The 22869-nt window shown below is 48.1% G+C and overlaps 2 protein-coding genes across 3 annotated transcripts in view; one reads left to right on the top strand and one right to left on the bottom strand.

The window, feature by feature from the left end:
* Nucleotides 1–1246: 1246 nt before the first annotated feature.
* On the top strand, nt 1247–2265 carry CEBPD (CCAAT enhancer binding protein delta). Its single transcript, XM_047073911.1, has one exon. It carries the CDS (start codon nt 1301–1303, stop codon nt 2120–2122), a length of 822 nt encoding a protein of 273 aa, XP_046929867.1. The 5' UTR covers nt 1247–1300; the 3' UTR covers nt 2123–2265.
* A 56-nt stretch (nt 2266–2321) lies between these two features.
* SPIDR (scaffold protein involved in DNA repair) overlaps nt 2322–22869 on the bottom strand; it is a 501036-nt gene continuing 480488 nt past the window's right edge. The window contains exons 17-21 of one of the 2 annotated variants that reach the window (XM_047073908.1): nt 10688–10781; nt 9517–9631; nt 9174–9227; nt 6662–6790; nt 2322–3988 (exon numbers count right to left, since the gene is read on the bottom strand). In XM_047073908.1, the coding sequence (XP_046929864.1) occupies nt 3824–3988; nt 6662–6790; nt 9174–9227; nt 9517–9631; nt 10688–10781 (557 nt within the window). In that variant the 3' untranslated portion in view covers nt 2322–3823. The remainder of the gene's footprint in view (nt 3989–6661; nt 6791–9173; nt 9228–9516; nt 9632–10687; nt 10782–22869) is intronic. The other variant, XM_047073910.1, reaches the window with a different exon arrangement.

Below are 22869 nucleotides of genomic sequence, written 5' to 3'. Positions count from 1 at the left end.
GCATTAACTCCGGTGCAGTTTTTGGAGCGTTAAAAGTCTGGTGAGTGAGAAGCCGAAGCCAAGCACAGATGTGAGAACGAGGCCACGTTGGAATAAGGTCAGTGATTTAATAAGTGCACTCGCCCAGAAACGCCTGCCCCAAATTGCAGGAAACAACGAACAAAATCAATCCATACCGTCTCTTCATGCATTTTACGGTATGAAGAGCCAGCAACGTGATACGCTGTCAGAGCTGCTCGTGTAAATCTCTTTCTCCTAAAGAGGACCCACCCGCTTTAGACTCAGAAGGACTATCTTGGAATACCGGGCACAGAGAAAAGAGCCCGGAACTAAACACAGGACTGGAGCAAGACGCCACCGCCAGATGGCACTGCTTTAGCAGGCCGAGCGCGAACGCCAGGGCGCGGGGAGCTCGCGGGGAGCGCGGGGCCGCGGGACTTTGCGGGGGTCGAGCCGGCCGTCGGGCCCGGCGGGGCCTGCGAGCGCGGCAGCCCCCGGCATTTAGCGCGGCCGGCGGCTCCAACGTGCGTCGGGACTCCTCGTCTCCCGTCTGCTGTGCCCCGCGGTCCCTGCGGCCTGAAGCTCCAGCCGCGACGCCGAGCCTCGACCCCTAGGGCCGACTGGGCCCCGGGAACCCGGGGGAGAAGGGCCAAACTGGGCCCCGGGTTTCCGGAAACGTGCGCCGTCCTTGCCGCTCGTGGCGCGGACCGGGGTCCCCAGGGCCGGAGCCGTGGCTGGAGAACGCCCCAGCGCTCTGTCCTCGGTCCCGCAGTCGCCCTCCCCCAGCTTGCGCTCCCTCTGACGACGGGAACCGGCCCGGGACGCGCGCGCCGCAGCCAAGTCCTGGTTTTGATTTCACTGCCGCTCCGAAGAGCAAAGAGGCTCCAGACCCAACAAACAGGAAGGAGAGAAGGAGCCGGAGTGCGGGCAGAGGGAGGGCCATTCCCAGCAGAGGCGCTCGGGCCGGGCCGCGGACGGGGAGGAAGTGGCGCCCCTTCCCCTCCCGCGCGGGCCGGGGCGTGGGGGTGGGGGTGGGGGCAGCGAGAGGACAGCGGCCGGGGGCGGGGGGGGGGGCTCGGGGGCGGCTCCGGGGCCGGGCGGGGTGCTCGGGGCGGGGTCTCCCTGGGCGCCGCCGCCCCCCGCCCCCCCTCCTCCTCCCCTTCCCCGCGGCCCCGGGGCGCCCCCGCGGTTCTGGAGCCGGGGCGGGGCGTGCGCGTCAGCTCGAGCTAGAAAAGGCGGCGGGGCCCGGCCCAGCGAGGTGACAGCCGCGCTCGGACACGGAGGCCGGCCCGACGCCGCCATGAGCGCCGCGCTCTTCAGCCTGGACGGCCCGGCGCGCGGCGCGCCCTGGCCCGCGGAGCCCGCGCCCTTTTACGAGCCGGGCCGGGCGGGCAAGCCAGGCCGCGGGAGCGAGCCGGGGAGCCTGGGCGAGCCGGGCGCCGTAGCCCCCGCCATGTACGACGACGAGAGCGCCATCGACTTCAGCGCCTACATCGACTCCATGGCCGCCGTGCCCACCCTAGAGCTGTGCCACGACGAGCTCTTCGCCGACCTCTTCAACAGCAACCACAAGGCGGGCGCGGCGGGCGCCGCCGCGGGAGCCCTGGAGCTGCTGCCCGGCGGCCTCGCGCGCCCCCACGGCCCGGGCACCGCCGCCCCGCGTCCGCTCAAGCGCGAGCCCGACTGGGGCGACGGCGACGCGCCCGGCTCGCTGCTGCCGGCGCAGGTGGCCGCGTGCGCGCAGACGGTGGTGAGCCTGGCGGCCGCGGCGCAGCCCACGCCGCCCACGTCGCCCGAGCCGCCGCGCGGCAGCCCCGGGCCGAGCCCCGCCCCGGGCCCGGCGCGGGAGAAGAGCGCGGGCAAGAGGGGCCCGGACCGCGGCAGCCCGGAGTACCGGCAGCGGCGCGAGCGCAACAACATCGCCGTGCGCAAGAGCCGCGACAAGGCCAAGCGGCGCAACCAGGAGATGCAGCAGAAGCTGGTGGAGCTGTCGGCCGAAAACGAGAAACTGCACCAGCGCGTGGAGCAGCTCACGCGGGACCTGGCCGGCCTCCGGCAGTTCTTCAAGCAGCTGCCCAGCCCGCCCTTCCTGCCGGCCGCCGGGGCCGCCGACTGCCGGTAACGCGCGGCCCGGGGGGGGGCGGGCGGGAGAGACTCACCAACGACCGATACCTCAGACCCGACGGGCCCGGGAGCGGAGCGCGCCCCGCCCGGACGCCGCGAGAGCCGCTGGGCGCCGGCCGCAGTGTCTTTGGGACGCGCCCACGGAGGAACCTACGGCCTGGACTGAACCACCACTGAACTTCGAGAGAAGCTATACGTGTTTCTTTCCCCTTAAATTATTTTTATAATGGTAGCTTTTCTACATCTTACTCCTGTTGATGCAGCTAAGGTACATTTGTAAAAAAAAAAAAAAAAAAAAAAAAAGGAAACAAACTTTTCAGACAAACCCTTTGTATTGTAGATAAGAGGAAAAGACTGAGCATGCTCACTTTTTTATATTAATTTTTACAGCATTTGTAAGAATAAAGAAGCATTTAAAACCACCCCCGATTGCCGTATTCACAGTGACTCCTGAATGCTGGTGGCCCCAGGACCTCGCTGGGGAAGGGCACGTTCCAGTGCCAGGCGTGCAGCAAGGCACCGGGGAGGCCGCGGGACTCAGGTGTGTGTCCCTGAGGGGGGGCCCTGAGCTCCCTAGAAGAGGGGATCTGCTTTGCTCTTTGAAACCTGCCAGAGTCTGCCTCCAGATGTTTTGTTTGCTTAAGATCGAGGAAGCACGAATGAAGGAACTCGTGCTAGACTAGTAGCTTTCCGGTGGAAGGTGCTCCCAGAGAAGTTCCGGGACTTGGGGAGGAGGCTGGCGGGATGACCGGTCCTGCAGTTGACTTAGGGGCTCCTCTGTAGGCAAGAGCCCCCAGGGGCTCCCTAACTTCAGTTGGCTGCTGCAGGGGTGAGGGGTGAGGGGAGGGATGCGGCTCTCCGCACAGCACGTCTGAGTCGTCTTTGGCTTCCATGGGGCTTTGCTTTCACTTTCCTCAGTCTTAGGTACAGCTTCCAGTAGGTTTTCCGAGTGGGTGTAAACATCAGATAGTTCTGTGGTAGATGCAAAAGACGGTCAAAAAGCTCCTCAAAAGCAGCAGTGCTGCCGGTCGTTGAAATGTTTCAAAGCTTCATCAGGACAAATCAAGCCGTTCACCTTTCCCCCGATTAAAGCGGGTACTCGGCGCCCTTTCTTGCTCTGGACTGCTAGGTCTATCTTATGTAATTTAACCGTGGCCTGTCATGATTGTCTTGTTATAAAGGAGGAAACAAAATCTTTATTGTCTAAAGACAATTTATTCATCGTTTCGTGTTAATTTAAATCTCTGCCAACAAAGCCAACAATAACCAATCACTCCTCTTGAGTCTGTAATCTCGGCTCTCTGTGCACAGTACCCAGCATGATTAAACAGGCCTATCGGTATAGCGAGAATCACAGCAGGTAACTTACCTATACTTTAGGAGTAACAGTTTTGAACACTTAAAAATTACCAGTGAGCAGAATTTTTTTCTTGCTGTTTTAATACTGCCTAAGATGAAGTACGAAATGAAGGCCTCAAGCTTAGTTAAGTTTTAATATAACATGTTCCTGAGTTTGCACAGAGGTCGTAAAATATAACTGTAGAAAAAAGCATTTTGAGGTATAGTTTACAAAATTATCTTGCTAACATTTGCCCTAGAAAAATCTAAGTTCCATTTCAAGATCATACAGTACACTCACTCTGCCCGTAGTTAACAAATAACTACCCCAACCACCACCACCTCCACTGCATCACAAAGTTCACAGCTCCTGTGGCGACGGGCAGTGTCGGGAAGAGGCTCTTCCTGCAGTCAGGAGCTCAATTTCCTCCAATCCAACGCAGCTAGCCGGGTGGGTGGTTACGGACCGGACAAAACAATTCAACAGCCCCACCTCCTTTCCGAGGACACTCTTCACTTCATAACTCTGCAGTGACAGAAGGCATGCTGGTTAAAGCAAATAGAGCTAGCCCTGGACGTCCTGTTCCCAACAACACAGAACACCAAAGAGCAGAGCAGAAGGTCCTTCCCTTAGTCTGTGACCTTCCACTTTTCAAATGGTGAGAACAACAGGGTGAGGAAGAAAAAAAGCGACAGGCTAGATAAAAGCCCTGTTGATTATGGCAAATGAAGGAGCTCCTGTTTTCTGATCTTTGTTAGTGGATGCAACGACAAGGGCGTCCCAGCTGGCTGTCCTCGGAGAGGAACTGGGGACTGACATACAAAGGGATGTGCCCCGGTCTCTAGTGGGAAGGCTGGGGGCAGGGCACGCATCATGCTTGCAGCTGTCTTCCACTTCCTTTGGGACACTTCCCCAATCTAGCAACACTTCTGGTCAAAGGACTGCCTGGTACTTTGCCCCAAACTTCCCTCCTTAACAGGATCCCGTTTTTTCTAGAGTAACTCTTCTCAGGCCAAACATGCAGAAAGCTTTTTCTTCACACTGTTTGTCTGAGGAGTATCTTACAGGCAGGTTTCATCTCTAGATGAGAACTCAGGGCACTGGACAGCATGGGAACCAGATGACTGTGCTAGGAAGGTGTGGCAGGTTTCAAACCTCAGAACACTTTCTTCCAGGGGTTGGGGGGAAGTGGGACTGAAAATCAAGAGTGGCTCAAACTCGCTGGGATGAATCCCATCTCTGGCTTCAGCAGAGACGGAAGCCCTGGAAGGTAACAGGTTCTTTCAGAGGCCTGCTGCCACTTGCAGAATGCTATCTGAGGTGCATCACCCCTCCTCTGTGCAAGACCCCTTCACACAACTCTACAGTAGCTCGGGTCTGTATGTTTTAGCTCACTCCTTCCATCGTTAATGTGTCTTCGCGAAGGAGATGGAGGCTGGAGGGCTCTGACAACGTGGCAAAAGTAGGCACGTGTCTGTGGCTCCCTGGTGCCCTCCCATCGAAGGTGGGCACCTCACTGCCCTTACCCTGGCTCCTGGGCTGGACTTAGTGACTACTTCTCACGGAAAGTATGGTGGAAAGGACACTGAGTGGCATCCCCAGCTGGGTCAGGAAGGAGCCCAGCTTCTGCCTACATCTCTTGCGATCCAGACACATATCGCGAGAGAAGCTAGACTGTGTGGCCAGAGCCCGAGAAGGTCCCAGGCAAAGGAGCACAGCAGTCAGTTGGGGATTGAAGGGCGTTTTGTGAGTCCAGCCTAGGCTTTGGGGCACCAACTGATGGCCCGCAGAGCTGTCCTGGCAGAGCCCTATCCAAACTGCAGGTCTGTATGCAGAGTAAGTATGGAGGCCACCTAAGCTTTGGGGTGGTTGGTTTTGAAGCAGTAACGTGATGTTCAACCTGGGATCAACCTGGGATGTGAACACTGCTCTACCGCCGGTCCACAAGATCATTCTGCTTTCCCATCTTTGAAGTAAGGCATATTGCAACACACCCAGCCTATTCAATGTGATCAGTAGTTTTGATTTCTTCAGTGGCTTAATGGGGGGATGGAGGAGTAAGAGTTGCAGTCAAGACAGGTGAAGAGGGGTCAAAGGGCAGTTCAGTTAGTCAAGTGTCCCAACTCTTGATTTCAGCTCAGGTCGTGGCCCCAAGGTCATGGGATTGAGCCCCGCAACAGGCTCTGTGCTGAGTGTGGAGCCTGCTTGAGACTCTCTCTCTCTCTCTCTCTCTCTCTCTCTCTCCCTCTCTGCTCCTCTCCCGCTTGTGCACTCTCTCCCTCTCTAAAACACAAACACAAACAAAAAAAGACAGATGAAGAGGCGGAACTAAAGCCTCTCACTGGACAACCGTGGCTGAGGCCTTCCTCAGCCCCAGCTCATCTGTGCCATTGATGTCAGGTTCGTGGCCCACTGCCTTGATCATTCGTCAAGGACTTGCTATAAACCAAGAGGGGTCTGATCCTGGAGAGATGGCAGAGAACCAGACAGCCGCAGGACTGTGGGGTGTGGAGGGCGCCCATAGGGCCGTGCAGAGTAAGGGGTCGCCATCCCCGGCTGGGAGGACTGAGGTAGGCCGGCTGGGTACTTCTTTGCTGTCTCTCACTACTTGTACATTCGTGCGTGGGGAAGTAGGAGGCCCAGGCACTCCTACACTCACTTAGGTGGAGAATTCTGGCTTGTAAACAAAGTCAGGAACAGATCATTCCTTCTTACCACATCAGATTTGGCAGCGATAGATTATAATAACCACATCATAGTCAATAATAACTATGTCACTGATAAGTGGAAATCAAATGATAATTATGTTTGGGGGGAATTAAGATGGAAAGGTACAGAACAGTCACACTAGCAAACGCAAGTGCACGGTTCGTATGAACGGACTGAATGTACATATGTGTAAAATGTGTCTGTTTTTAAAAGGCGCACTACATTTCCCTTCAACTTTTATTTTTCTGAAAGCTAGGAAACAAACTCCAAATTTCGTATCACTATAATGTGACCTTTGACAACTAACATGTACAACAGCAGCCGCTCCATTTCTCACCTCTGTAGCTTGAACACGTCAAAGTTTCGGTATAAAACTTCACACTCCGGTGTCCTAACCAGAAACAGTACATCTGTTCCAGGGAGTGGAGCTATGGTTCTCATGGAAAGACTAATTTGATTCTTTGGATTTTGGCAAATGTGCATTCTCACCCAGAAAACGGACAGACTCCAGACTGCAAAACTCATGCTCATGTCTCCGCGGAGGACCTTCTTACACCCATCTTCTAGCAGCTCCTTGCAGGTCAGATGTAAAGCCCTGATTATCCACTGTGGGTAAAGCTGGGGGAGGGGGAAGGAGCTGACTAAAATGTACCTCCAGGCTCGCAATTTACCCTAATTTTACTGGCGTCAGCTCTGATAAGAGAGCACCCAGAAAGGTGACACCCAGGACTGTTGCCACCCTGTGCCCCTCACCCAGTGCAAATGTGCACACGTAGGCACACACAGGTGTGTACACATGCTCAAGCACACCCACAGGCAAACCCACCGGCCAACGCACCCACGCTCAGATACACACACGTCTGCACACACACCCTTGAGCTCTTTATAAGTAGGGTTTTGCCTACAGGTGCCCCGTAGTTGAGAGGTGTGATGTGTAAGAGGTACAAGTCAGCCTCACTCAGAAGGAAATCAAGCGAAGAGACAGCTCTGCCACGGCCTCCTCCTGATCCCCAGGTCCCTACAGAGAGGTTGGGGAGTCAAGAGCAGTGCGTGGCTGGAGGCTTCCCAGGGGGAGCACCAGGCTGCTCTCTGGAGGAGCCTGCGGGGAGCCGGAGGGAGGACGGGCCTGAGCCTGCTAGGGCCCAGCCAGGGCCGCCTGAGGAACTGCGGGGCAGGTGCTGGGCCTCTGGGCCCGTGTGGGCCTGCGGGGAGCCGTGCACCACCCCAAGTGCTGGTTCTTGTTTGCTGAGGCTGTGGGTCTGGGTTCATTCGCTATGTGTTCTCCTTCAGCAGAAGTTCTCCCAACACTTCCCAACTTTTTGCCCAGATAACCTGGATCTGCCACGTTTACACCCGTTTAAAGCCCCCTCCGATCCCATCAGCCTTACCCAGGATCACGCCCTTCTTTCTTCCGCCTCACCCACCCCGGAGACCGAGAGATAAGGTGACGAGGAACCAGTCAGCAGGTACTGCTGTCTTGTCACCCAGAAACTTCAGGGGGAGCAGAAACATACACACAAGGATCCCTGCCACCCTCCCACACTCTGCTAGGTAGTCGCTTCTGGGGATAACAATGCACCCAACGAAGACTGTGGCTGCGGGCCCTGCACTCTCGTTTCTTTAGTGGTAAAATGTGGATTCTGCACTACCGAGATGTTGGGGACGTTAAACAAGGCAAAGGTGTAAGAAAAACGGTGAGCACAGTTGGCGGCCCACTGTAGTTACCGACTCACATTTTACTTGGACACAGTCAGGGACTACTTGCTCATGAGCCCTCCCATCAGTCCCTACACGTGAAGCAGCCCCTGGGATACAGGTTTGGCGTGGGGCTGGAGGTGTCCCCATGCTGCGCCAGGGAGCTATGCCCCCGTCGGTGCGCCGTGTCCCAGGGAGAGAGCCAGAAACTCTCTTTAGGGCTCCGCGGGCAGTTCCGCCCTGAAACCTGGTCGGACCAGTGATCCCCTAGGATCCTATTCATGGATTTATCCGCGTCCCAGTTTAGTCCGAACTTTGAGAGCCACGGTTTTGAGGGAGGAGTGAGAATGGCTGTTCCACCTCCTGTGCTGCCGACCTGTGCCCCTCAGGAGGGGCTGGCAGCTGCCGGAGGCAGAAGCCCCTCACACCTCCAGAGGAGCCCCACATTCTGGCTGCAATCAGAGCTGGAATTTGGCCACGGGATCCCATCAGAAAGTCCTGCAGATGACCAGCCCGCTTTCCGCCACAATCCGCCCAGCTGGCCCAAGTCTGCTACTTGGATGTGGACCCCACCACCGGCCACAGATACCTTTTGTGACCTGGGAACTGGGCCCCGGCACCATTGCAGTGGTCAGTCCCCCGTGCTCTTCTCTGGGGTTCAGTGATTCCACGGGCCACTTGTGGTGCTAGCAGATGGCTTTGACCAGACATGTCAAGGACAGACCTTTCCTGTTTATGAGGGCCAAATTTTACAAGGAAGAAACTGTCTCTAGGCCGTAAGTTATGTATGTTTAGGTGGTGGTTTTCTTGAAGGAGCACACCGCTTTACTAAGCCTCACACCACAGCAACTCTCAGGGCAGGCAAAACGGCTCTGAGAAATAACGGTAATGTTCCAGTTACTCAGACTCTGGAATACCCAGCAATTAACAAACACAAGATGCGTGCCTCAGATATTCCCGTTCTATTAATGTAAAACCATGGCAGGCCTTGAAGTGTCAACTGTCTTACTAAAATCAAAGCCAGGGAGCTAGATTCACGGATCTACTGCAAGACCGGTTAGGAAAGAGCCTCAATCCCACAAGGGAAAGGTCTCGTGAACAGACACGGCCCTTGTCAGGAAGAGACAGCGGTGTGGCGTGCCCACGTCTCGGCCTACTCCAAACACCGAGGACGCGCACGATTATACTGCGGCACTCCGCTGTAACCGAGAGTGCAGGAGGCGGGGGTCTGCACCTGGGGATGATCCACTGACTCGGGCTGAAGCGCACAGGGCTGGACACCCGGGCTGCGTGTCCCTGCACTTACCCCATCTTCGCAGACGGCGAACCTCAGGAGCGAAGAAATACTGGCCTGGGACAGCTGCAACGACAGCGGGGCGGGCCGGTTAAACCCCAGGACGGGTGCCAGTGCTCAGGCCCGCGCCCGGGGTTCATGTCGAGTCTTCATCTCTCCGGTAGCTTCCCTCTCCGAGTCTTAAGTCCAACGTGACTGTAAGTCACAGACATGGGAAGACGGTGTTCCTGAGGGGGAGCCCTTCCCTCCCCTCCCCCAGGGAAGGAAAAACAGAGGCCGCCCTCCCAGCCGGCGGTGCGGCAGAGGGGCTCCGTGACACAGAGTGGGACGCATGCGAGCACCGCCCGCCTCCTACCTTGACCCTCACTGTGCACTGGGGGCGAGACGGGCAGTCCAGGAACACCTGCAAGTGCCTTCTGAGAAGAGGAGAGATGACCACGCGGGAGCAGTCCCCACAGGAAAAGGCGCCTCTGTTGTTTGGAAACACACAGGGAAGATAGGACTTGGAAAGCACAAATCAGAAGAGTCTAGTGGTAGACAATTTTTTCTAAACACGAGTGTTTGCTGAGACAGAAAAGGGGATTTACCCTCAGAAACGAAATTCCTGAAATAGGCCAGAAAAAGCTCCAGGCTCAGCCTGTTGTGAGGGACCAGTGTCAGCCTCCCGCTAAGGGCTGCGTAGGTAACTGATGCCCCAAGAGACGGAAGGGACACGGGCAGGGCAGTCTCATTCGAGCTGGGAGAGGGGGGACAGCAAACATCCCACGAAGCCAAGTGGAGGCCCTGGGCTCAGCAAGCAGAGGTCAGGGCTTCCCTTCTGCCTCAACAGGACAACCTCCTCCTTGTCACCAGTAGCTATGCTCCTTACTGCCACCAAGTAAGCCTGTGACTCAAACTCTTCTTGTCTCTTAAATACGATCCAGTAATGACTTGTTTACACCTAAGGCCACCGGCCCAGGAGGCGTCAAGGAGACAGCTGTCCTTTACTTATTAAGAAGCAGGAAAGTAACAGTCGGGCCTCCTCCTGTCAGGTGACAAAGTCACCTTGGGAGGCTGGGGAACCGGCTCAGAGAACTACATTGATACCCAACCCCCTGGGGCCCAAGGGAGGGTATGCAGTAACGCTGGTCCAGGGAAGGAATGTCTGCTTACACAGATGTTCACTGGTCTCTGGAAAAGTCTGTACCCCCGCAGAGGACAAGCTGTAGAGTCACCAAGTTTGTCTCATTCATTCACATTTGCCCTGAGTTTTTCTTTTTACTCCTGACCGAAGATAAAGGAGCTGAGTACAAAACCGGGCTCTTTTCTCTTTGGTGAACTGCAAGGACCAGCAACACGCCCTGCCATGAGGAAGCAAGCTCCCCTTGCACCACGGCCTTCTAGCTGCAGTGCCGCTACTTGGCTTCCGGGTGGGAGTCATGCCTGGGCCCTGGCAGGGGAAGCTGGCCCGAGGCAGCGTGGCACTGGGGCCCTAGGACTGGCTGCGGCTGCCCTGGGGTCTTTCAGGACAGCTGCTGCATGCTTACCTGTCTCCCGGGCTCTGCTCCAGTCTCTCGTTGCCACACAGGTCACAGGTGGGCCATGAGAAAGCCGTGCTCTCATCCACACCAACCACAGTGCCTGGGCCCACGTGAAACAAAGATGGAGTCTCAGGGGCAGTGTCCGCCCTCCCAACTTCTCTCTGGCCCTCAGGCCCTAGATGCTAGTGTGAGGTTCCTCAGGTTGTTCTCTCCCTTGTGCGTTTATACAAATGTTCCCAAGCTTTTTATAATTTCCATGTACTGCACAAACAAAACTACAACAATAAAAAGTAAGTTGTTTAAAACTTGCCCATATTACTACCTAACCAAATATTTCCATTCTGCCTCATTGTTTCAGTTTTTTTCCCGATGTGTACATACTGAAATCATTACAAGCAAGCTGTCGGGGCAGTGTCTCACACTACTTTGTAGGTTGCTGTAGAGCCGTTGCAAGGACTGTCTTATTTGATATTCCATTTAAGTCACGGTTCCCTCCATATTGGACATACAGGTCTGAGGCAGTGGAAATCTTTCCACGTAAGGTCCTTATTGTACTGAGATCTCTTCCTCAGGCTAGATTCATGGAAGCAGAATCACTCTGTCAAGAGCATGAGTGTTGGAGATACAGAAACACCCTGTCAGAAGCTGTCTCCCACGAGGAGGTTCACGGTGATTCACACTGTCACCATCCATTCACAGAGTGTTAGCCTCACCTCAGTATTTGCTTCCTTGGTAAGTATAATGGAATTCCTTATGTTCATTTCCACTTCTCTGGTAAGGAAAGAGAAGTGTTCTTATTGGTTTGTTATCCTCTTATGTGATTTCTTTGGTTTCCTTATTTCTTTTGTAACCCAATATTTGTGATTTATTTATTCAACAAACAAATGTGTATACAATGCTACTTAGTGTGGGATATACATGTAGCATGAAATATATAATGATGAATACTACAATCCCCACTCTTGTGGACTCTCCAGTCTGGTTGAGAAGAGAGATGAACAAATAATGAGAAAAATATGAATATGGGAGAAAACACTCACAAAAACATACCAGATAAAGGACTGTTACCAAAATATACAAAGAACTCTTACAACTCAACAATAACACAGACAACCCAATTAAAAAATGGGCCTAACACCTTCATAGATACCTCACCAAAGATAATATAAGATGGCAAATAAGTATATGAAAGATGTCAAACATCATATGACCAGGGAAATGCAAATTAAAACAAGGAGAACACAAACACACACACACAAAATTCCAAATAATCCAATTAAAAACGGGCTGAGGACCTGACTAGATATTTTTCCAAAGAAGACATCAAGATGGCCAACAGACACATGAAAAGATGCTCAACATCACTGACTAAAAGGGAAATACAAATCAGAACAACGAGATATCACCTCCTACCTGTTGGGATCGCTAAACTCCGAAAGACAAGAAATAACAAGTGTTGGCAAGCATGTGGAGAAAGGGGAGCCCTCATGTACAGTTGGTGGGGATGCCAACGAGGGCAGCCACTGTATGGAGGTGGCTCAAAAACAGTATGGAGGTTCCTCAAAAAATTGAAAATAAAAATACCATATAATCCAGTAATTGCCCTATTGGGTATTTAACCAAAGAATACAAAAACACTAATTGGAAGATATATACACTCTGATGCTTATAGTAGCATTATTTACAATAACCAATTTATGGAAGCAGCCCAAGTGTCCCTCTATGGATGAATGGATAAAAACAGATGTGATACACATACACACACACAGGGGAATATTATTCAATCACAAACAAGAATGAGATCTTGCCATGTGCAATAAAAAGGATGGACCTAGAGGGTATTATGCTAAGTGAAATAAGTCAGTCAGAGAAAGAGAAAAACCATATGATTTTGCTTATATGTGGAATCTAAAAACCGAAACCACCAACCAAACAAACACAAAGTAGAAACAAACCCATAAATACAGAGAACAAAGTGGTAGTTGCCAGCGGAGAGAGGGGTGGGGGATGGGCAACATGGGTGAAGTGTTACAGGCTTCCAGTCATGGAATAAATGTTATGAGAAGACGATAATAGAGCTGTATGGTGACAGATGGCAGCTACCCTTGCAGTGAGCACAGCACAATGGATAAAGTTGTCAAATCACGATGTTGTACACTTGAAACTCCTGTAACACTGTGAGTCAACTACACTTCAATAAGTAAAACAAAACAAAATACCCAACAATGAGATAACACTACGCACCTATTAGACGGGCCAAAATCCAGAACACTGACCCCACCAAATTCTGGTAAGGATATGGAACAATAGGAACTCGCAGTCATGGTCGGTGGGCATGCAAAATGGTACAGCTACTTCGGAAGACAGTTTTGGCAATTTCTTGTAAAACCGAACATAGTCTTACCCTATGACCCAGCAATTGTGCTTGGTGGTATTCATCCAAAGGAGTTGAAAATTTATGTCCACACAAATACCTGTATACAGATGTTTACAGCAGCTTTCTTCTTTTTTTTTTTTTTAAGTTTTTATTTATTTATTTTGAGAGAGAGGGAGAGAGAATCCTAAGCAGGCTCCGCAATGTCAGCACAGAGCCCTATGCGGGGCTTGAACTCACGAACCATGAGATCATGACCCGAACCGAAACCAAGAGTTGGACACTTAACCAACTGAGCCACCCAGGCGCCCCAGCAGCTTTATTCTTAATTGCCACAACTTGGAAGCAACCAAGATGTCCTTCAGCAGGTGAATGGATAAACTGTGGTACATCCAGACAATGGGATGTTATTCAGCACTAAAAAGAAATGAGCTATAATACCATGAAAGCATACATGGAAACTGAATTCATATTGCTTAGTGAAAGAAGCCAGTTTGAAAAAGCCACATACTGCATGATTCTAACTATACAACATTCTGGAAAAAGCAAAACTACACAGACAGTAAAAAGATCAACGGCTGCCATGTGTTAAAGGGGAGGGAGGGTGAATAGGTGGAGCAGAGGATTTTTATGTCAGTGAAACTAGTCAGTCTGATACTGTGATAATGGATACATGTTGTACATTTGTCTGAACCCATGGAAGTACAATACCAAGAAGGAACTCGAATGTCAACTCTGGGCTTTGGGTGATTAGGATGTGACAATGTAGGCTCATCAACTGCGACAAATTTATCACCCTGGTGGGGGATGTTGATAATGGGGGAGGCGGTGCATGTGCAGGGGCAGGAGGTATGGGGAATCTCTGTAACTTCTGCTCAACTGTGCTGTAAACCTAAAACTGCTCTGAAAATAGTCTATTAAGGGGGTGCCTGGCTGGCTCAGTATGACTCTTGCTCTCAGGGTGGTGAGTTCAAGCCGCACATTGGGCACAGAGCCTACTTAAAATAAATAAACAAATATATAGTACATTCATAAATAAATAAAAATAGTCTATTAAATATTATCATAAAATAAATGCTAAATTGAGAAATGGAAAAGACCCTTGGAGGTAGAGAAGAGAGGCTCTCTAGCTAGCTTGAGGTCAGGGAAGGTTTCCCAAAAGAAGAGACACGAGGTGTGGTTGTAGGTGGGTGACAGGTGCTGGTGGGGCTGGAGGCCAAACAGGCATGAAGGAAAGGCAAATGATATGGCTGAGAGGTTGGGAACCCAAGTCACTCAGGGTCTTGCTAGGGATGTTAGACTTGGAAGGCATGAGAAGTCAGTGAGGAATTTTAAACAGGAGACTGAGATGCTCTAATTGTCTTGAAATGTGAAGCATTATAGATATCATCTAGATACATTAGCAAACCATAGACCATTCTTGTTGAAAAGTGGTGAGATTAGACATTAGAAAAGGTGTGACCTAAGTTTCCAGAAAAATAGAAGAATCATCCCTCCTAGTCCTGGAACAAAGATTTTCATTCTCTACTAGAACAAGCATTAGGAGAAACGTATCTGTAGGGGATAAAACAATTGTTACAACTAAGTAGGCTTGATTTATTAAAATGCATTCATGCAAGCCTACTTGAATGACTTTTTAAAAATGAAAATAATAGATCTTGATTTTGAAAAGGCTGTCCCAGCTAATTTCATTGTCCTTGCAAATCTAATCAGGATTGAGTCAAAGGGATAAAAAGTAAAGTCAATAATGGCTTATAATACAGCCGGAAAGGAGTGTTGACCAATTCACAAGAGGCAGAGGCATAAGTAGGGCCAAGCGGGATGAGGGGTTCCCATGCCACGGGTGTGTGTGCCCAGTGCCAGCTGGTTCACAGCAGTACTTGCTAAGTGTATGCTACATGAACTAATTAAAAGAAGACTGCTACCAACTAAAGTTCCTTTGTATCCCAAGATATCTTTGGGTGTTAACTGCACTTACATTTAGATGGGATTAAGCAATTTCCTTCCAGCAGGGAACAAGACACAGTTGAAGAAATATATTTCATCTGGGGTACACACCACTGGAGATGCCTTCCAGTAACTCGAAATAAATTCCAAGGGATGGCTGGGAAGTGTACTATTAAACTGTTAGCATCTAGAACATTTGCTTAAATGAAAACAAAAGGGGAAAAAAAACCCCATTTTTGTTAGAGTTTGAGGGTTGTAACCATACTCATTGTTTGGCTGCAATGCACTATTAGAAGCTTTTACTTTTTGGGGTGCCTGGGTGGCTCAGCTAGTTAAGCATGGACTCTTGATTCCAGCTCAGGTCTTGATCTCACAGCCCTGAGTTCAAACCCTGCATTGGGCTCGACACTGGGCATGGAGTTTACTTAAAACATAAAATAAAATAAACTTTTTACTTTCCCTGTCTTATTTACAGAAATCTCTTGTAATCAGTTTGGGAAAGGTGTATCACAGATCCATTAAAACATGTTTTCAAAAAGGTTCTTTCACAGGCTCCTTCCCGGGAAGTGCAGTGGCTCCTTTCCAGTAGGGGACAGGGCAGCTACAGCTCCGGTATTTTCTTCAGTGACTTTCAACTCTCTGGCACACCCTCCTCTCCACTCTTGTTTTCTAACGGACAGAAGCTGGGGCTCAGAAGTGAGGCCAAAGCCTGGTCTGAAGACAGGACTTGGCCACACATTTCCAGGGAGGCAGAGTACAAATCTACCCTTGCTGTGTTGGTGCCCCTGGCAGTGAGCGAGACCACCACCCACTAGCAAGGGGAATATAAACAAGTGCTGAGCAATGCAATGAGATAAAAATCAATGCTGCAAAACTTTTTTATCCTAAAAAAAAGTGAACTGGGAAGAGCCCTTGCATAGTGTGGATGCTGATGATTGGGAAATGAGACCAGAAGGCCTGGCAACCCAAGCGCGTCAGTGAGCACTGTCCCCCACGGGGGCTCCATTTTCCAGGAACACTTGAGCAGATGGAGCACTCCCGCAGATGGAGGACTCAAGCAGATGGAGCACTCGTGCAGGTGGAGCACTTCTGCAGATGGAACACTCGAGCAGATGGAGCACCCATGCAGATAGATGGAGCACTTGCGCAGATGGAGCACTCGTGCTAGTGGAGCACTCGAGCAGATGGAGGACTCTAGCAGATAGATGGAGCACTTGAGCAGGTGGAGCACTCGTGCAAGTGGAACACTTGAGAAGATGGCGCACTCGAGTAGATGGAGCACTCGTGCAGGTGGAGCACTCGAGCAGATGGAGCACTTCTGCAGATGGAACACTCGAGCAGATGGAGCACTACAGTAGATGGAGCGCTTGTGCAGGTGGAGCATTTGTGTAGATGGAGCACTCAAGCAGATGGAGCACCCATGCAGATAGATGGAGCACTTGCGCAGATGGAGCACTCGTGCTAGTGGAACACTTGAGAAGATGGCACACTCGAGTAGATGGAGCACTCGTGCTGGTGGAGGATTCATGCAGATAGAGCGCTCGTGCATGTGGAACACTCCTACAGTTGGAGCACTCGAGCAGATGGAGGACTCGAGCAGACAGATGGAGCACTTGTGCAGGTGGAGATGTTTGTTCTCAGTGAAGGACTAGCTCACAGGGCCATACTCTGACTTTGTTCAAGCTCTACTCGGGGAAAATGCTCGATGTTCTGCAAGGTCCACACCACTGCTGGAGACCCTGATGCCCACCTGATTTAGCTGCTGCCGAGAGCTGTCCACCTCCCAGCACTGACCTCCTGCAGATGGTGAAAGAGCCTGCTTGGAGCTCTCTTTGGACAAGCCATCACTGGACTTTCCAGGACAGGGAAGGGCAGAGTAGAGCAAGGCTGAGTTACGGAGAAAGGGGTGTCTGCTATTGTTACCTCACTGAGTAGTAAGGACTCTAGGCTTGTGTGGCTTTGACTGGAGTCAGATCTGGACAAGTCCACAGCTGGCTGGAAAGCAGGGAAGCCTCTGTGGCCCTCTGTCCATCAGTGGGATCTGTTCACTGCCCCAGCCTCTACCTTACCTGGGCTGTTCCTGCATGGGAGACTGGGCCAATCTTTGCTATTTTGCAGCTGGGGTTTTGTTTTCTCTAAATCCCTAGTTAACTGGTTCTTATCAGGGGATCTGGCAGCTCTGTGATAACAGTGTTTACATATCCACCTGACCCACCCAGAGGCCTGCAGGATACCTTCAGATAGAGATCCACAGGGAACTCTACATTAAAGTGGTGGCATGTGAAGAAAAGGATAAAAGTCAGAAACTGGATCTACATAAACTAAAGGAAGAGCATCAGAGAAGGAATAATAAAAATTAATGTAAAACATAATAGTTTGCTTAGGTCATTAATAACAACAATGTATTCAGTGATTATACCTTATGGATAAGTGAATGTCAGCAATGTTCTAAGGAATGGGAGAGAGGAATTGAGAATATCCTTACAAGATACCTGTACTACCCTTGAAGCAGGATAGTGTTATTTCAAAGTGGACTTGGTTAGTTATAAATATATATTGCAGTATCTAGGGCAACCACTAAGGAATGTTAAAAAAAAAAAAAAAAAAGCAAGCGCCTGGATGGCTCAGTCAGTTAAGCATCCAACTCTTGATTTCAGCTCAGGTCATGATCTGAGATCTGTGAGATCAACCCCTCTGCACTGTGCTGTCAGCTCAGAGCCTGCTTGGTATTCTCTCTCTCCTATCTCTCTGCCCTTCCCCCCCCACTGTCTCTGTCTCTCTCAAAATAAATAAATAAACATTAAAAAAAAAAGAATGTTAAGAAAAGTGTAATCAATATGCTGAGAAAGAGGAGAAAATGGAGTCATAAAATACTCAATTAAAATGAGAAAATGCAGGGGCGCCTGGGTGGCTCAGTTGGTTAAGCAGCCGACTTCGGCTCAGGTCATGATCTCATGGTCCGTGAGTTCAAGCCCCGCGTCGGGCTCTGTGCTGACAGCTCAGAGCCTGGAGCCTGTTTCAGATTCTGTGTCTCCCTCTCTCTGACCCTCCCCGGTTCATGCTCTGTCTCTCTCTGTCTCAAAAGTAAATAAACGTTAAAAAAAAATTAAAAAAAATAAATAAATAAAATGAGAAAATGCAGGGGTGCCTGATGGCTCAGTTCATTGAGCAGCTTGATTTTGGCTCAGGTCATGATCCCAGGGTCAGGGGACTGAGCCACTATGTTGAGCCCCACATCGGGCTTCCCACTGAGCATGAAGCCTGCTTAAGATCCCCTGTCACTCTCCCTCTGCCCCTCTCCCCAGCTCACACTCTAACGTTAAAAAAATAAAAAAATAAAACAATAAAATGAGATAAAGCAGGAGGGTGGAAGACAAGTTCCCTGAATAGAAAACAATTATAAATACGATAGATATTAATCCAATTATATAAATATTCACTTCATATGTGAATGGTCTAAAAACATAAATTAAAAGAGACTGTCAGAGTGGACAAAAAAACATGAGCTAACTCTGTTGTCTACTTCAACTGTAAAGACACATAGAGATTAAAGTAAAATTATAGAAGAAAGATATACCCTGCTAACACTAATAAGTTAAAATAGGTATATTAATTTTAGACAGAGCAGACTTCAGATCCAGGAAAATTATTAGAGAGAAGACAGAAAAGGCATTAAATAATGATAAAGGGGTCAATTCACCAAGAAGACATAACAATTCTTAATGTGTATGCACCTAACAACAGACTGTGAAAATATGTGAAGTAAACTGATAAAACTTCAAGGAGAGATAAAGAAACCCACTATTATATTTTATTTATTATTCTTCAAGACTTCAATACCCTTCTATCAATGACTGAAAGGTCCAAAGGCAGACAATCATAAAGACAGCTGAACTGAACAGCATCATCAATCAATTGGATCTAATTGACATTTATAGAATACTCAATCCAATGACAGCAGAAAAAACATTCTTCTCAAGCTCACATGGAATATCCATCAAGACAGACCACAAAGTGGGGCATGAAACACATTTAAAAGTATAGAAATCATATAGAAATCAGGGGGACCTGGGTGGCTCAGTCAGTTGGGTGTCTAACTATTGATTTCAGCTTGGGTCATGATCCCAGGGTCGTGGGATTGAGCCCCACGTTGGGCTCTAGGCTGAGCGTGGAGCCTGCTTAGGATTCTCTCTCTATTCCTCTGTCTCCTCTCCTGCTCATGTGCTCTCTCTCTCAAAAAAGGAAAGAAATCATACTAAGTACGTTCTTAGACCACAACGGAATTAAACAGAAGTCAATAACAGAAAGATAGCTGAAAACCCCCAAATAACTGGAGATTAAACAATACACTTCTAACTAACACATGGGTCAAAGAAGAAATCTCAAGAGAAGTTTTAAAATATTTTCAACTAAATGAAAATTAAAACATATCAAAACTTGTGGGATGTAGCAAAACCAGTGCTTAGAGAGAAATTTATAGCACTCTATGCATATATAAGAAAATATCTAATATATAGCTTTCATCTTAGGAAAAATAAAAAGAGAAGCAAATTACAACCAAAGCAAAGGGAATATAAGCAATAATGAAAATTAGAAGAGAGATCAATACAATTAAAAACACAAAATCAAGAAGAGAAATTCAAGAAACCCAATTTGATCCCTTCAAAAGATTAATAGAAATTATCTGATAAACTTCTAACAGTCTAATCAACAGTACCAGAGACAGAAGAAACAAATTAATTTTATCAGAAATGAAAGAGGGGCCATCATTACTGATCCCATGGACAGTAAAAGGATAATAAAATAATGTTATGAACAACTCTACCCACCCCCCAAATTTGCTAAATTACGTGAAATGGATCAATTCCTTGAAATACACAGTCTATCAAAACTCACACGAGAGGAAACAGATGATCTGAATAAGCTAATCTCTATTAAAGAAGTTGAATAAATAATTCATAATCTGGGGCGCCTGGGTGGCGCAGTCGGTTGAGCGTCCGACTTCAGCCAGGTCACGATCTCGCGGTCCGTGAGTTCGAGCCCCGCGTCGGGCTCTGGGCTGATGGCTCAGAGCCTGGAGCCTGTTTCCGATTCTGTGTCTCCCTCTCTCTCTGCCCCTCCCCCGTTCATGCTCTGTCTCTCTCTGTCCCACAAATAAATAAACGTTGAAAAAAAAAAATTAAAAAAAAAATAATTCATAATCTTCCAAAACAGAAAATACCAGGACCAGAAGGTTCACAGGCAAATTCTACCAAACTTGTAAGTAAGAAATCATACCAATCCTCTACAATCTCTTCAGAAAATAGAAGCAGAAGGAATATTTCCTAAACTCATTCTATGAAGACAGCATTACCCTAAAATAAAACCAGATAAAGACATTACATGAAAGAAAAATACAGAATAACACCTCTCATGAACATAAATGCAAAGTCCTTAACAAAATGTTAGCAAATCTAATCTATATAAAAAAATATATACCATAACCAAACGTGGGATTTATTCCAGGTATACAAGGCTGGTTCAATATTTTAAAAAATCAATTAATGTAATCTGTCATATTAATGGACTAAAGAAGAAAAATCATATGGTCATATCAAAAGATGTAGAAAAATAACTTGGCAATATCCAACACCCAGCCATGATAAAAACTCTCAGCAATCCAGGAATAGAGAAGATCTTCCTTAACTTGGTAAAAAACACCTACGAAAACCTACAGGTGGAAGAAACCAATAAAGAAGTCATATGTAGGAAACAGTGACTCAAACTTAAATGATTAATATGAGGGAGTCCTAGGACAGTAGTTAAGCAAATAGTTAAGACTGTCTTGGTGGGGGAGAAAGCTCTAGGAGGGAAATTATAAAGGAAAAGGATAACTCCAATGATTTGTCATAATTTTTGGAGATTTGAAAAAAAAAAAGTGTGGTACAGGCAATGCAAGGAAAATGAAAGTCAATATAAAATTCCATGAGGCAAACCCCATCAAAAAATCCCTATCAGCATTCTTCACAGAACTAGAACAAACAATCTTAAAATTTGTATGGAACCAGAAAGAAAAGAAAAGAAAGAAAAAAACCAAAGCTGGAGGCATCACAATCCCAGACTTCAAGATGTATTACAAAGTTGTAATCATCAAGACGGTATGATACTGGCACAAGAAAAGGCACTCAGATCAATGGAACAGAATAGAGAACCCAGAAATGGACCCATAAACGTATGGCCAACTAATCTTTGACAAAGCAGGAAATATTCCAGTGGAATAAAGACAGTCTCTTCAGCAAACGGTGCTGGGAAAACTGGACAGTGACATGCAGAAAAATGAACCTGGACCACTTTCTTACACCACACACAAAAATAAACTCAAAATGGATGAAAGACCTAAACGTAAGACAGGAAGCCATCAAAATCCGAGAGGAGAAAGCAGGCAAAAACCTCTTTGACTTTGGCCACAGCAACTACTTACTCAACATGTCTCCAGAGTCAAGGGAAACAAAAACAAAATTGAACTATTGGGACCTCATCAACATAAAAACTTCTGCACAGAGAAGGAAACAATCAGCAAAACTAAAAGGCAACAAATGTAATGGGAGAAGATATTGGCAAATGACATATCAGATAAGGGTTAGTACAAAATCTATAAAGAACTTTTCAAACTCAACACTCAAAAAACAAATAATCCAGTGAAGAAATGGGCAAGAGACATGAATAGACACTTCTCCAAAGAAGACATCCAGATGGCCAAGCGACACATGAAAAGATGCTCCACATCACTCATCATCAGGGAAATACAAATCGTAACCACCAGGAGATACCACCTGACACCTGTCAGAATGGCTAACATTAGCAACTCGGGCAACAACAGAGGTTGGTGAGGATGCGGAGAAAGAGGATCTCTTGCACTGCTGGTGGGAATGCAAACTGGTGCAGCCACTCTGGAAAAAAGGATGGAGGTTCCTCAAAAAATTAAAAATAGAACTACCCTACGACCCAGCAATCGCACTACTAGGCATTTATCCACGGGATACAGGTGTGCTGTTTTGAAGGGACTCATGCACCCCAATGTTTATAGCAGCGCCATTAACAATACCCAAAGTATGGAAAGAGACCCAATGTCCATCAACAGATGAATGGATAAAGATGTGGTATATATATATATACACAATGGAGTATTACTCGGCAATCAAAAAGAATGAAATCTTGCCATTTGCAACTCCGTGGATGGAATTAGAGGGTATTATGCTAAGCAAAATTACTCAGTGAGAAAAAGACAAATATCATATGACTTCACTCATAAGAGGACTTTAAGAGACAAAACAGATGAACATAAAGGAAGGGAAACAAAAATAATATAAAAACAGGGAGGGGGACAAAAGAGAAGAGACTCATAAATATGGAGAACAAACTGAGGGTTACTGGAGGGGTTGTGGGAGGGGGGATGGGCTAAATGGGGAAGGGGCACTAAGGAATCTACTCCTGAAATCATTGTTGTGCTATATGCTAACTAACTTGTATGTAAATTAAACAAACAAACAAACAAAAAAACCCCAAACAAACAAGGAAACAGAAGTACAGTATACTATTTTCCTATTCAGTGAAAAATATTTTTATAATCATAACACTAAAAATACCATTTAATGATTTTCACCTTTGAAAATCTAAAAAAAAAATCAATCTGTAGACAGTGTTCAAGGCTTAATTATGGTTATAGAAGAGAATATCACCCATCTTTCTACTATAAAGTACAGAAACAACTGTAGGAAGGTGGCAAGGAAGAGTGGAGTAAAAGAAGCACAAAAGAGCTAATATTTTTTCTTGCAAAGTATGGAATAAAGAGATACTATCTTTACCAGAAAGAATGACAAATAAACAA

The sequence above is a fragment of the Lynx rufus genome, unplaced genomic scaffold, assembly GCF_022079265.1.
Source record: "Lynx rufus isolate CCGP_SWC_20201006 ecotype Redwood Valley unplaced genomic scaffold, mLynRuf1.p SCAF_12, whole genome shotgun sequence".
NCBI lineage: Eukaryota > Metazoa > Chordata > Mammalia > Carnivora > Felidae > Lynx > Lynx rufus.
Note: the sequence above shows the minus strand (reverse complement) of the source record. Positions and strands in the feature narration are given on the sequence as shown.